The sequence below is a fragment of the Vidua macroura genome, chromosome 3 (genome assembly GCF_024509145.1).
Source record: "Vidua macroura isolate BioBank_ID:100142 chromosome 3, ASM2450914v1, whole genome shotgun sequence".
Taxonomy (NCBI): domain Eukaryota; kingdom Metazoa; phylum Chordata; class Aves; order Passeriformes; family Viduidae; genus Vidua; species Vidua macroura.
Window position 1 is genome coordinate 79,180,177 of NC_071573.1, and position 14,277 is coordinate 79,194,453.

Genomic DNA, 14,277 nt, shown 5'->3' on the forward strand with positions numbered 1-14,277 from the left:
CCATTTGCAAACTGAGAATAATAAGCCTTAAGAATTAATAATTTATGAATGAGCTAAGTGGTGTTTTCAAACTATATTCTTTACTAGTAATGTATAACTCTTGTCTCCTGGATCTTTGTGTCTCATTATGTAGCACTCCCTGTTTGGGGCAGGCTCCCTTTTGCAAAAGCACTCTGAGTGAACAAAGCACAAATGAGGGTTAAGACTGGCTTTCACAAGCTAGATCATGGCAAGCAGAGGTACAGTCCTCAAAATGTATCAGGCTGTGAGTGAAATCTTTTCTCACAGAATCATTTCTATATTATTATTTCAGCTTTTTTTTTTTTGCCAGATTGCACTGTATATCCTTGTTCTCTTCCCCCTTGTACAGTTGCTTACCTTTCTGATGGGGTGGCTTTTTCTTCAGAAACCTCCTGTGAATTCCTTGTCCTTCACGGAAAGGTTTTGATTTTGTTTGTTTGTTTGTTTGTTTTGTTGTTTATTTGTTTTTCCATAACCTGCTGAACAGTTCTGCAGTTTGCTGTGGCATTTTACTACTATGCTTGCATCTGCCTTTGGAACTTAAACACTTTCAAGTTTCAGTACTGTCTCCAGGGATTATTATTATTATTAGCCCAGTTATTTATGATGTGCCAAAACCAAGGTAGCTATTTTTGGCCTCCACAAAGTTACCCCAGGTGCTTGCAGAGCATTGTTTTTACCTCTTCCAACAAATTCATGAGCCGTAGAGCAGGTGAAGCTCTGTTTGCACCAAATGCACATCCTCTCTGCAGGAAGGTCACGCTGACAACTTGCTTTGAGAGCTCTGTTGCTGCTCCCTTAATGCCTGGGTGTTTCTGCAGTTCCCCTGAGAGTTTCTTGCTCTTTCATCAGCATGCTGAGGGTCAGAATTATATGAGCTGCTTTTTCAACAAGACTTTATTTAAGAACTCATCACAGCAGAGCTATGCCAAGTTCACAAATCCTCAGCACAGAATTCTTCAGTTTCTCAGTTTTTACAGAAGACATATAGATTTTTTTTTTCTTTAATCCAGAGACTTGTGATGATTAGAGTGCAGAGGAAAGGGATATCAATCTAGGAGGACAATCATTTATTACTTTGTTTCATTTAACTGTTCAAGATGTGTATGGACACCCAAATCTCTGTGTCCCATTCTTGATGATGATTAAAAGTAAATAGGATTTTTTAAAGCTTTAGAGTTCTCTCAGGAATTAAGTGGACATGTCAATGCCTAGCAGGAAGGTCACCTGCTCTTTGAGTAATGTAGATGCCTGAGCTATAATGCCCAAAAGTGTTCAAAGAGTTCATTGGTTTGCTGTGGCAAATGGCTTTACCATTGAGTCAAATGTGACATATAAAAGTATATATTAAAAAAAAAAATCTAGAAGAATGATCATTGAGCAAAACATTTGTGCAAACACATGTCTATTTCCACATCTTGGTCTAAGCAGTTACCAGTTACCTGCTTTCTCATAGATACCACTGTGTTCCTCTGAGAGTCCAAAGCAAAGGTCAGGAAAACATTGATTTCTTCCAGATAGTTCAAATGCTGTTGCAAGGTCAGGTGCACAGGAGACCTCCCAGGATACATTAAGAAATCTATTTCCAGCTGGCACTGAAAGTCATTAAACTTGTAATATCACTAATAAGAGGAAAGCTTTTTATTTCTGGTGTTTCCATCTGTCACTTGCCAGGAAAACCCCAGGACTCCGACCCATTATATGTATCAGAAAACAGTATCCATATTTTTAATTACTACATGTAAGAATAAGAGATTCTTTGAGAAAATATTGTATGTTAAAAAGAAAGACTAAATAATGAACTGAGAGTGCTAGACACTGGACATGAAAAACAAACAAACAAAATCCACAATTTTAAAAAGCCTCATTCTTCTAATTTGGAAACATGATTTTTCTTCTTTGTTTTTCCCTTGATTCTACAGTGCTTGGTGTTAACATTGTGGTTTAACGAACATGAACAAAAGTGCTAAAATTTTATATTTCTTAATATTCTTTTTCAGGAATGACATCTCTAAATTGGAGCATTTCCGTTTCCTATGTACATAAGAAGCAGCATAGTTGCACTTAGAAGGCTTTATTAATGTTAAATAACCATCTCAAGTGCATGGTGTTTACCCAAGCTGGTAACCATTTGTTGGGTAATACATTCCTTAAAAAGGAAACACAATCAGTATGTTTAGTTCAGCAATAAATCTATGGTTTGATAAAATAATCTCTTGAATTGTATAAAGAAATAGATATTAAGCTGCATTACAAAATCTGTTTGGGCTTGAGCAAAAATGCAAAGCATATTAACTGATAACTTTTTCCAGCAGATAGTATTCACATGGTTCAGCATACACAGCTTATGTGAACAGGCATTTAGTAACCATGCAATTTGTAATATTTTTATTCTTTGTGAAGTTTGACTATGAAAAGCATGAGGTACTTTATGTGAATGAGCAAAAAAGTTCTTCAAAAGCATCTGAACAAACAGTCCAAGAGTTAGGAAGAAGCACTGAATGAACAGCTTGGGATCTGTGTTTGGTGCTGGTCTGTGCCCTATAGATGCTGGGAGCTCTAATGACTTCATGTCGACTGACTGTCTCAGATGTTCTTACTCAAGTGATTAGAATTTCTTGTATTCATGACCTCACCAGCAATCACATGTAAGAGTGCTTTCAAAGGATCCCTGTTTCTCACACCTCATTTCCTCTCAGTTGCCTTGGTTTGACATGAATGTCCTTGGAGTTCATCACCTTTAAGTGTCTGGTCTTTAAAAAGATCTTGCTTTGAGTTTGATTTATCTTTCTATCTTCAGAAGCTGTTTTATTTTGTTACTGCTGCTTCTTTATTTTTTCTGTGTCCGTCTTATTCCTTCAAAGTCTTGACTCCTCTTTGTTTCCTCAAATTCCCATGTAATTCTTCTTTTTGTTCCCTGACTGTTATGATTGCGTCTCCCTGATCTTCAGGTGTTGCCTTACTGCTGTGGAGTCATAGTACCAGTAGGCAGCTTAATTCTCCCTTTGTCTTGGACATTCCATGCACTGGAGAAGTTTGGAAATAGTCTCTCGTACTTTGCAGTTGAGGGCAGTCACAGCAGTGGAGACTAATACAGATAATGGAATTTGAGATGTGGTGTTTTGCTATAGAGGTTTTATTTACTAGACTGTCATTTGTGCCTGGGTATATCCCAATACCCTCAGGACAGGGAACTCACACATGTCATGGTTTTGGACGGTTCTTACAGGAATGTGATTTATTTTTGCAGGGTGACCTCCTAGGGGAGGTATGGGACTCCAGTTCTCCTGCAGTAAGATACTGGGAAGCAACCAAAAGGTTTCTCCTTCATGACCACACAGCTGATAATTTATTTTGGGATGTGCTTCTTTCGACTGTTTGTTCGCTTTGGCTGTGGGAATGTATCCTAATGGAGAAAATGTAGTTATGGTATCAGCAAGAGAAAGAATTACTTTCTAGGCCTTATGTAGCAGCTCTAAACTTTTCTCGCCTCCAGGCATTGGAACTTAAGGTTTAAAAAAAGAAAACAAACAGTTTGTGTATTTGAGCATATAAAAAAGAAATGCCTTCATTGCTCATGCTAGCTATAAAAAGGCAGATTCTTCTTAGAAAATAGAAACCCAATGCATTTAGAATCCATCTTGCCTTTATGTTATGGTTCCTTTTGTTTTTTAATTCTCTATTTGAAAATAATGATGTTTTTAATTTTGTAAGACTTCAACAGCTGCTTTTGCTCCTTTTTTCTCTCATGGAAGTGAAGGATTTCTGCATGTACTATTATGATATTTTCTTTTGGGACATTAAGAATTGGCTGATGACTAGGGGTGTGGAGTAAGAATAGAAATGGGTGAATTGAAGAATGTTTTTCTATCTATGTTTGGTAATAGGGGGGAAAGTGCAGCAAAAAGGCATTTAAAGAGAAAAGAATTTGAAATAGAATGTTTTAAGATTTTGCTTACAAGCATCACTTTCTTTTAAGGGAATTATTTACTAAACTGAAATAATTTAAATTGCTTTGAAAAAAACATGCATATGGACACATAAAACTTCTTTCAGCCGAGTCTCCATTTATTTAAATAAATCTTTTTTCCTTCTAAAGAACTTGAAAATGGGAAAAGTAGATGCATTTGTAAATTTAAGCCTGTCCATTGTAGACATGCTTTCTGAAATACTAATTTAATTACCTCAAAACCTAAATTTGCATTGTTAGTGCCTCTTATGTAGAGTAGGAGCTTGCCCAGGAATTTCATTCTCCTTTGGAGTTAAGGGTGATGAGACTAATGTTTGATTGGAACAATGGACCAGTCTGACAGTCAGTGCCCTGTGGAGAGACATGGAAAAGCATTGGCTGCTAGTAGTCAGCAGAGATAGTAAAGGCATCTTCATGAGACTGGGACTAACTACATTCAATTTAAATGGGTTCCTCTCTTTCTCAGCTGGATATATTAGGGTTTTTTTTCATATTTTGCTCTAATTTAACATAAACTGTGGCTGCATGTTACTCATCTCAAAATGACTCCGTTATTCAGCCGGGCAAGAAAATTTGAAATGGGTTAGATATTTTAATTTTTTAAAAAATATTTTTAATTTCTTTCAGAACATAGGGGATAGAAGGAGCCTGGAAAATGAGAGATTTTCTAAGCCTTAACTATCTTCATTCTTAGAAAAAGAAATAAGCTTATGCCACTGAAGTTCTTCCCATGAATGGTCCAGATGATGATGATGGGGGAAGCCTTTCTCAGCAGGGAGGGGAAGATATAATCATGTAATCTGACATTCTTAGGCAATGGTGTTGTATTACATCAGTCTGATTTGATACTGAACTATTGCTGAAATGGGGATGCAGCTCAAGCCTGTTTTTTTTCAGTCACACCTTGCAGACTAGCAGTAATGTAGTGAATCATCCAAAAGGATGCTCCTCTGTGTTTTTGGAAATTACTTCTGTTGGGCAAATAGGTTGGTTGCTGATAATTAGATCAAGTACGGGCAGGAGCGCTGAACATTGCTGCTGCTGAACAATTTCCTTGCTCTTGAAAAGAAATAAGTGTACAAGTTGGTGTTTGTCCTTGCTCAGGACACAGTTGTTGCCCAGACCAGTGCTACTGTTCTGATGCACACCACCTCTGACAGCCCCATGTCCAAGACTTGATCTTTTGGGATTCTAATTCTGACTGGCTGTCCGAAAATAGGCTAAGGAATAAATGTTTAATTAAGGAAGGCTCCATGGAGTCCTTGGTGTGGTGGGAGTTTCTGTCTTGAAATTGCTGAATGCTGGTTCAAGGCCTTTTATCAACAGTATGGCAGAAGCACTGGCACTGTACCAGCACTGAGGATAAGCATTTTGGCTGAGAACTGCCATCATTCCTAACTGACCTTCTGTGATGCACTAGAAGCTAGAAGAAGTACCTCTCAGGAAGAGAAGTGATGGTGCATTATTCAAATACTGCTATGGACTGTAAGGTTTAAAGGGAAGAAGGAGGGATGAACACACTGCAAAGGGAGAATTGAGAAGACACTGTGTTGAGGAGCTGAGAATTAATTCCCAAAGGGAAGGAATTTCTAGACAGTTAAATTTGATGGTTTCCCTGTCCCACTTTGAATCTGAAATACCAGAAAGTAGCATATGCATGGTAGGTAGATGTGAATTATGGATACAAGAATCACTGTAGCCTTGTTCAGTCCTTTGTATAAACAATACCCATTTAGAAGTCTGCTAAGATGCAATAGTGGAAGAGTGGTTTTAATACTGAAAGTGTGTTTTGGTCAGAATATGTGTAGTTTCAATCAAATGTCCAGCAGTTGCTAAAAGGTTCTTTTATATTAGAGTAATACCTATATAAGACTAAGGTCACTTAACAAAGTACAGGGAATAGTAGTAGGTGCTGTATTTCTTCCTTTGTAAAGTAATTACTGCAACTTGCAATCATTAAAGGCTGTGATCACCAGTTTTCTAATGGGAAAATTCATTTAGGTCAATGCTTTGGCAGGTGTTCATATTTTGTGGAAAGATCCATCTTCCAGATTGCTAATGAATGGCCAAGCAAGTCTCTGGATAGTTAATAATATTGCTTAATTGCCACAGTCAGATAAAGCTGCCATCTAATTTATTGCTATTCTGAGCATCTGAACACCAGAAGAATGATAAGCCATGAGAAAACCTTATGAGGTGGGTGGTTAGTTGAAGTAATTACCTGCAAATTTATGCATTTCCTTCTCTATCAGGTGATCTTTCTAGTATTTCCCTGCTTTGGCAGAAAATCAGACATGTGGCCATACCCCCTACTGCCCCCACTTCCACTAGGCAGCTGTTTTCAATATACCTTCCAAAGGCACTGCACAGCCAGGAGTTTCTTCCTGGGTTTATGTATCCATAGTACACTGGAAAAGGATGGTGTGTTTTCCTACATACACCTAATGAAACATAATGCATCCATAAACACGTGTCAGTCAATCCTGTGGACTGCATGTAGCTTTTCAGTGCAGATGGAAGAAGTGCAGTGCTGTGTAGAGCATTCTGTAAAGGAAAGGTTGCTAATCTGAGCAATCTAATAGTCAACAGAAGACATAAACTCCACTTAAGTAGTAAATGATTTGAGAGAAAAAACTCTTTGCAGGTATTGGAATGGATAAAGAATAGTGTGTGACATGAAAACCTGACTCTAACTCTGTCTGTGCTGCAGCAGGACAGGACTCAATTGTAAGCAAGTTTTACAACATTTTCTTAAAATTCCATGTTCACTTGACAAGTAGAATCCTAGGGCTCCTTATCCAGGAGTGAACACAAGTATTCAGATTAAATGCCAACAATGTGAGGATTCTCCTTATCAAATCTTGTACTATACAGTATAGGAGGACTTGATCCATGCTCAGAACCGTTTCCTTAATTAATTGTCTTTATCTGGGAGTTAATGGAAAAGGGGGTCATGGGTTTTTCCACTGTATGTGCTATTAAGCTGTCTGGAGACAGCTATGGCCTTTTTCAAATCTGCATCTCTCTGTCAGTAGTAAATTCCCGTGTCACTGCTCAGGAGCAAGTAGACAACAGAGGTGAAAAATTATGCTAATGAATTGCAATAACCACCTCCTTTTATGAGAGCGCTTGATAAGATCCTGAATCCAAAGTGTTACGTTACCTTGTGCAGCTTTTTATTGGTAAACTATAGCAACTAAACGCAGCTAGCAGTTAAATACAGCTTCATAGTGCTGAAGAGGCTCTTTGGAACAAAGTGAAGTATATGGGTAAAATTGGTAAAGCGTTAGATAAGGTTCTCAGGTTACCATGGCTACATGAAAATTTTTGCATTGTATCATAGATTAGGATGCATAGGATGAAGTAGCCAAAACAACTACAAAGTCCAATGCATATAAACTACATTTCCAAACCACACAGTGTTGCCAAATAGAGAGACAAATAGCTCAGGATATTGGCTGCTGACAAATCTATGAATCAATAAATAGAGGCCTGAAGGAGATCTACAATATACGCCATTTGAAAGTCTGCATTATTTTGAAGTTACAATCTTAATTTTTAAAGAAAAATGAAGAAAGAAAAAGGAAGAAAAGAAAAAACCTCAGTCACGTAAAGAGTGAAATTATTTTTTGTAATCTTTTTCCAGAATTGAAATCTGACATTTTTGCTGTGAGACCTTCAACAAAGAAGGTTGATGAAACATGGATAATACATTTTGTGCACTTAGGCTGGCAGTAGCACTTAAACTGGAAGCAGTTTATTCCCATGGAAACCTATTTGCATTTGGGCCAGAAGTGACTTTTTCCCCCCCTCTGTTAGCACTGCTGATGTTTTAGCATAATATAATTGCTGAATATTGACAGCAAATTTGAAAAGTACTTTTTAAATGTTAAGTAGCTAAGCATATGTAAAATGGAGATGTATTCTGTGCAATTTTTTTTTGTGTAGGATGGAGGCATGTTGCTGAAAAATGCAGGGCAGCTTTTGATCTTCTATTATTTATGCCTAAAAGAAAGAAAAAATTGTGAATTAAAATCTGTTTATCCTAAACAATTTTTTTTATACAGGTGACAAAAGAACTCAAACAGTATGACAACAAAATTATAGAGTGCAAGTTTGAGAACAACAGCTGGGTCTTCATGAGACAGAGGATAGACAAAAGCTTTCCAAATGCCTACAGCACTGCCATCGGTGAGTAGAGCAATTTGCTTTAGAAGTTTCTTAGGCTAAAATTTTAATGTTTTACCTCTGTTCTGTTCTAAGTAGGAAAGGCACTCTGTGTTCTCATTTATGGTCTGAGTCCTGACTCCCCTAACTTATTGAAGTAACGCCTCATCTTGCAAATGCTTATGTCATCACTTGTTTTTAGATAGCATGAATCCTCTGGCTGCAAGGTTATTTGATAATGTCAGTCAAACCAATACTCTGATGCAGAATTTAACAGGTAATACAGAATCAAGAATCAAGTGCCTAAGTCTTTGCAGAACTGCAAACACTTGTGCAAAGATGACTTTAAATGGCAGGGCATGCCTTTCAAGTCAGAGCCAAGAAAGTTTTTATTTACAATAGCATCGCTTCAGCTGACATCAGTGCCTAGCGTTGTGTTGGCTTGCTGGGATGTAATGCAAACTGGCACATTATGAGTGGAATTAGTTAAACAAAAAATCCATTAGAATGCCAAAACCATTATTTGGCAGATGGGCTAGAAAATTAATAGGAGAAAAATGTCATCTTGAGTTTCAACAATAGTTACACGCACAATGGAGCAGGGAAACTAATGAAAGGTTTATATTTATGCAGAGTTACAAAACTTTTATGTTCCTCTACCAAAAAGTATTTTGCCAAATTTTGTAAATTAAAGGATGATATTTACTTTGAGATGAAACATAAGAGTTTGAATAGAAGTGTGTGCAAGGCTGAATAGCAATAAACATATTGACACTGACTTTTGTTAAGTGCCAAAATGAAATTTAATCATATTTAAGACCATGCTAATTACTAGCACTGATATAGGATTTTATCTAGACCCTTCTACTTGTATTTCTGCCTGATCAGTGACTGGATTTTCTTGAATAAACACAATGTGGTAATTTTGCTAGGAGATTATAAATCTATTGGCACCTTAGGGAACCAGCACAGAATGTAGCTGAAATACTTACTGAGCAGTCCTGTCAGGAAAGAGGAATGGGCCATGAAAGTCATACAAGTATAACGACATCGCTTTGTGACCATGACCTAAATTTTTCTTCTCTGGTTCACCTTAGTGTTTCAATAGTTAGTTTTCCCTGGCGTTTTCCCTTTTTTTTTTTTTTTTTTTAATGAATAGCATATTCTTCTTTTCTTTATTCTTTAGAGCATATGTATTTGTCTGTTCTCTCTTCTCATTTTCTCAATTTGTAGAGCAGTTTTGTTATTCCTGACCTTTTTTTCTCCCCAAACACAGTGAACTTCCTAAAAATTAAAATCAAAAGAAAACTAAATGCTACAGGAAGAATTTTTAGGATAAATTTCAAATTTTCTATAGGAATTTTCAGAACAGAAAGTTTTCTTTTGGCTTTGAGTTTTCACTTTTGATCATTTTTCAAAATCTCCAAAAGTTATACTTTTATCATCTGAGACTTTCTCTAGATCCTCTCTCCTCTATTAGCTTTCTCTTGATGAAAAATGCTATTTATTTTTTGCCATGGTTGAAATAGCACCAAAATAAACATCTGTCTGAATCTTACTTTTGGGCTTTGCTACCTTTCAGATTGAAAACAGGAGATCTTTTTGAGTGATTAAGCTAAGGCAGCACTCAAAAGTTGATAGACCAGTTATATGAATTACTGTTACACCAGTTACATGAGTTAAACCAGTTGCCATGAGACTGGAATTCTGTTCCTAAATTAATGGTAATCGTAATGCTTCCCAACTGCTAAAGTCAAATATTGTGCAACTCTTAAAGCACCTTTTCACCAAAAATAGTGAGATAATTAAAAATAATTCCGTAAAGGTGCTTTACTAATTGTAAAGTAATCCTTTGCTTCTGGTGTTCTGCAGGAAAAGAAAGGAATGTTTTTGTGAGTCATTGTTATTCATAACAATGCTACATTGCAAGTACATTTTAAGGAGTCCTAACATTTAGTGCTCTAGGGTGTCAGTAGATTGTTTTGCATGGAAATTGCATCCTTACTGTGGCCAGCCCTTACATGCTATCAATTACCCTCTAATCATTTTGTGCTTTCTTCCAAGAGAGTTGTAGGATTCCCACTTAATTTCATCCTCCTTTTTTCCTTTTTTTTTCCCTCCTCTAAGTCTCTCAGGAGGATTAATCAGAGGAATACAAAGTTACATAGGAAGGCATTAAAAAATATTTCATTTGTTTAAAGTGAAGTAAGCCTATTTATTTGTTCCATAAAATCCCATGGACCATGACTTACAAACTGTGGTCTGGGGAGTTGTGTTAAGTACCCCAAGAGTGCCTGTGCATGTGTGCCTTGGCCACCACACAGCACTGTGGCTGCTCCTCCATCCTATAGTCTGGTGTTCTAGACATGCCATTTGCTTGGTGTCAAGTCTTTCTGCCCCATGAAGGTATATGGGCTAAAAAAAAAAAGGACTGTGCATTGCAGGTTTAGGGTATTTATAGTATTACTGGTGGAAAAAAAAAAAAAAAGTTACCATAATTTAGATATTTTCAGTATTAGAAGCCAGCCTTGTTTCTATCTACTTGGACTTGATGTGTGTTTCAAAGCCATGTCTCACAAGGCCCTCGTTGCTGTTCCTTGCCTCAGTAGGATGTCAGTTCTTGGTGGTTTTATAGTTGCTTCAGGAAGCCTTACACACATATGTGCCTTTAGTTTGTTTTAGAAAGAGAGACTCCCATGGGAGTAGATGTCCACGGCATTGCTTTGCTCTCTGGGGGGCAGAGCAGAGATTCATGACTCCAGACACAACCCCCTTGTCAAAGCGTGCGTTTAAGGCTTAATACTTGAGCCAGAGTATGTTGTTATTTTGCCAAGAGGGGGTGAAGTTATTGAAGTGCCAACTAGAACAAATCAGTTTAGTTACATGAGAATGTGCTCTTTGTTCCCAGCTGTCTGCAACAGCATCCAGAATCCAGTGACGAAGGAGATGCTGTTTGAGTTCATTGACAGATGTGCAGCAGCTTCCCAAGGACAGACGCGGAAGCACCACCTTGATCCTGACACTGAACTCATGCCACCCCCGCCGCCCAAAAGACCTCGTACCATAACATAGGGCCTTGGTCTCAGAGGATCGTGTGTGTACATTTCTCCAGAAGGTGACATGCAAGTGTGAAGGCTGGGAAAACAGAGATCTGGATTGCTCTAAATACTTGTGTGTGTTTTTTGAGTTTAGTTTTTGTTTTGTTTTGTTTTTCGGAATTCCACTTACAAATGGACGTTGTTTTGTAACTGAGAAATTCAACCTTACCTTATGGTATTTGAAGATTAAATTTCCAAAGGTTTAGACAAGAACCAAGTACAATGAAGTCAGTGGAAAGCTGCCTTGTTTATATATGGATCTCTTTTCACCTTTAATTTATAATGTCAGCAGTCTGGAACTGAGGAAATACTGGGATGCTGTACTTTTTAGGAGCTGTGTTTAAAAAAAGCAGAAATGTTGTTTTTTTTTTTACTGTTGTTATGAAACTGGCTGTGATTTGTCACCCATAGTATAACAGATCATAGTTTCCCTGCATTTTTGAGATTTGTGTTTAACAGCAAACAGCAATATTGTTTGTGTTCTCTGTTGATTAAAAACTAAGTCGCCTTAGATTACTCTAATTTTGAAATTAGCTGAGTTTTTGTTGCTGAAATATTAAAAAAGCAAATTCTTCTTGTAAATAGCATCCCTTTGAAACAAGGGAATGTGCTAGATGTTTGCTTTCTCCCCATGTTTGAACCTAATGCCAAATGTATAGTGGGCTGATTTTAGCTTTGCCTTGTTATCTGTAGATCAGAAATGCACCAAATCTTTAGTATTAAGGTCTCTGTTAAAGAGACTGTTTCTAGTACAGGGCTTAGTTCTCCACAGTGATACCATTGTAAATACTACTAAAAAGTACACATCACTGTGATATGCAAGAGTAATAAGCAGTGCTGATAATGAAGTCTTGCATCCAGGCACAAAATGGCAAAACAAATGCCAGGCAGCTCCTGTGTAAAGGAGAAGGCAGTTTCAGTGGAAGAGAGCCCCATCAGACAGGAAGTCTCTTGAGTGACATAATTGCAGGGCAAAAGTAAGTCATTGTGGGGCGGTGAATGAGTGTCCCAGGGAACAGGACACTCATTTTCAAAGATGGGGTTGGCTGTCCTGTGGCACTGTGCTCATCCTCTGGCTGACTTTCTTTCTTACCAAATGAAGAAGCACATGAATGCCCTAATGGCTTTTGTTGCAGCAGACTGGCAGATGTTCATAATATTAGTTTTGAGAAGTTGCCGTCTGGCTGTCTAAGGGAGGAGTTGTTCTGAGCTGGGATTAATTGGAAACCAAATGCAGATTTTAAAGTTTACTGTCCATTTATCAAGCAGGGATTGAATTGGCTCTTTCTATCATTTACTTAGTGTGTGAGTCATCCATGCATTCAGTAGTCTGATTAGTGAAGGTCATGAATTTGTTATAACTAAAATGCATTTCTGTTTAAATGAGTTTTCATGTTTGTAAAAAAAATTTACTCCTGTTTTTTTTTTTTTTTTTTCTATATGTAAACGTTATGACTCTGCTTTGTGGTGGCTTCTCTGGTTGTTTCAACCTGTTGTATAAATGCACACGGCGTCATTTAGATGGTGTTCCTGGTTTCTCTTTCTGGGCTATTCCATATGTGTTTTAGAGAACTGAAGGAGTTATATAAGTTACTTTTTATACTATGGTAAAACTTGAGGGGAAAAAATGCTTTCATCAAAGTTCTTTTTTTTCAACTGTACATAGTTTCTGCACATTATCTATTGAAAAGATATAATATCACCTATGCAAGGTTGCAAAATGATCTCTTAAAAAGAGCCTTATTAATTTGATGTGAAAACCTATGCATCCTCTGTGCATCTTGCATTGAAACACACAGTTATTTCTTTGCTCAGTATGAATAATTTCCCCCAGATTATACTTGTCAGAGAAATTTTTGTAACATACACTTTGTCACTGATCTCCATGGTTCTTGGCAATTGCAGTGTGTGTGATGATTACAGCCTTCTCCGTGAGGTTTGGAAATTTCATTTTTTTAAGAATGTGTCCAGGTTATTTCCGTCTTTCTCCTTCCCAGCTCTTGCATCCTGTATTTCAACAAAACCTGGCTTCTGATTTACCTTTTACTTCAGAGCTGCAGCACTGCAAGCTGTCTTCCACGTGCATTCCACTAAGTCCATGTGTGTGTTTTGGCCCTTGTATTTTGACAGTGTCTTTTTTCCCACTCTTGGTTTGAAATGGATATTTTGAAAGAGTAATGATTCTGAGAATGTACAGAGCTCCATGTTCACATTTGACTGTCAAAGTCGTCTTGCACTGTGACCTGTAGCTTTTCAGAGAGGTCAATCACCTTTGCTTTTCTGGAAGGGGAGGCTCCTGGGGAAGGTTTGAATAAAGGTGGTGAAAACAAATGGACTTCCACTTGGACCAGATGAGTTTAATGCCATGAGAAATGTAAACCTCCTTTCTCTGTTACTAGATGTTCCAGAGATTGAAGCTAAAAAGCAAAGAAGAGCCTGTGCCAGGAAAATAATAATGATGATGAAAAACAATACCCTAACTTGTCTATTCTTTGGTGTACAGCATGATTTCATCCACTGTTTTGTCATTTGTTAAATATATAATTAAAATTTGGGTTCAGTGGAGTTTCCAGAAAATGTAAGTACATTCCTCTAAAAAACGTGTATTATGTATTTTAATAAAGTCAATGGTTTAAAATACTTTCCCTAAAGATGTATTTGCTTTTGATGCCTTTCCAGTGGTACTGTGGTACCAGTGCAAAGTACAAGGATACCTCAGTGTTACTGTTGTTCAGTCCTCCAAGAAATGGTCCACATTTTTCAGTGGCGTTTCTCTGAGGTTGGAGCCCCCCAGCCCAGCAGTGGCCATGATTCATTGTGCCCTTTTTAAGTGCAATTTGATCTTGCTGCAGATAGAAGCAGAAGGAAACCAATTGGTGCCTGAAGTACATATTCTATGGCAGGCTAATGTTGTGTGGCTTATCCATTCAGTGTTAAGTGCAGCTGCATCAAAAGTTGTGCAAGAGGTCTGTGGAGTCTTCCCTGACAATTTATCATTCAGCATGACCCTACAGCTGGTAG

General features: G+C 37.5%; 1 protein-coding gene across 2 annotated transcripts in view; it reads left to right on the top strand.

Moving 5' to 3' along the window:
• The window catches only part of RNGTT (RNA guanylyltransferase and 5'-phosphatase), a 170,440-nt gene extending 156,544 nt beyond the window's left edge, over positions 1-13,896 (top strand). For both annotated transcript variants that reach the window (XM_053973871.1, XM_053973872.1), the window contains exons 15-16: positions 8,059-8,182; positions 11,067-13,896. In XM_053973871.1, coding sequence (XP_053829846.1) covers positions 8,059-8,182; positions 11,067-11,230 — 288 coding nt within the window. In that variant the 3' untranslated portion in view covers positions 11,231-13,896. The remainder of the gene's footprint in view (positions 1-8,058; positions 8,183-11,066) is intronic.
• The last annotated feature ends 381 nt before the right edge of the window (positions 13,897-14,277 follow it).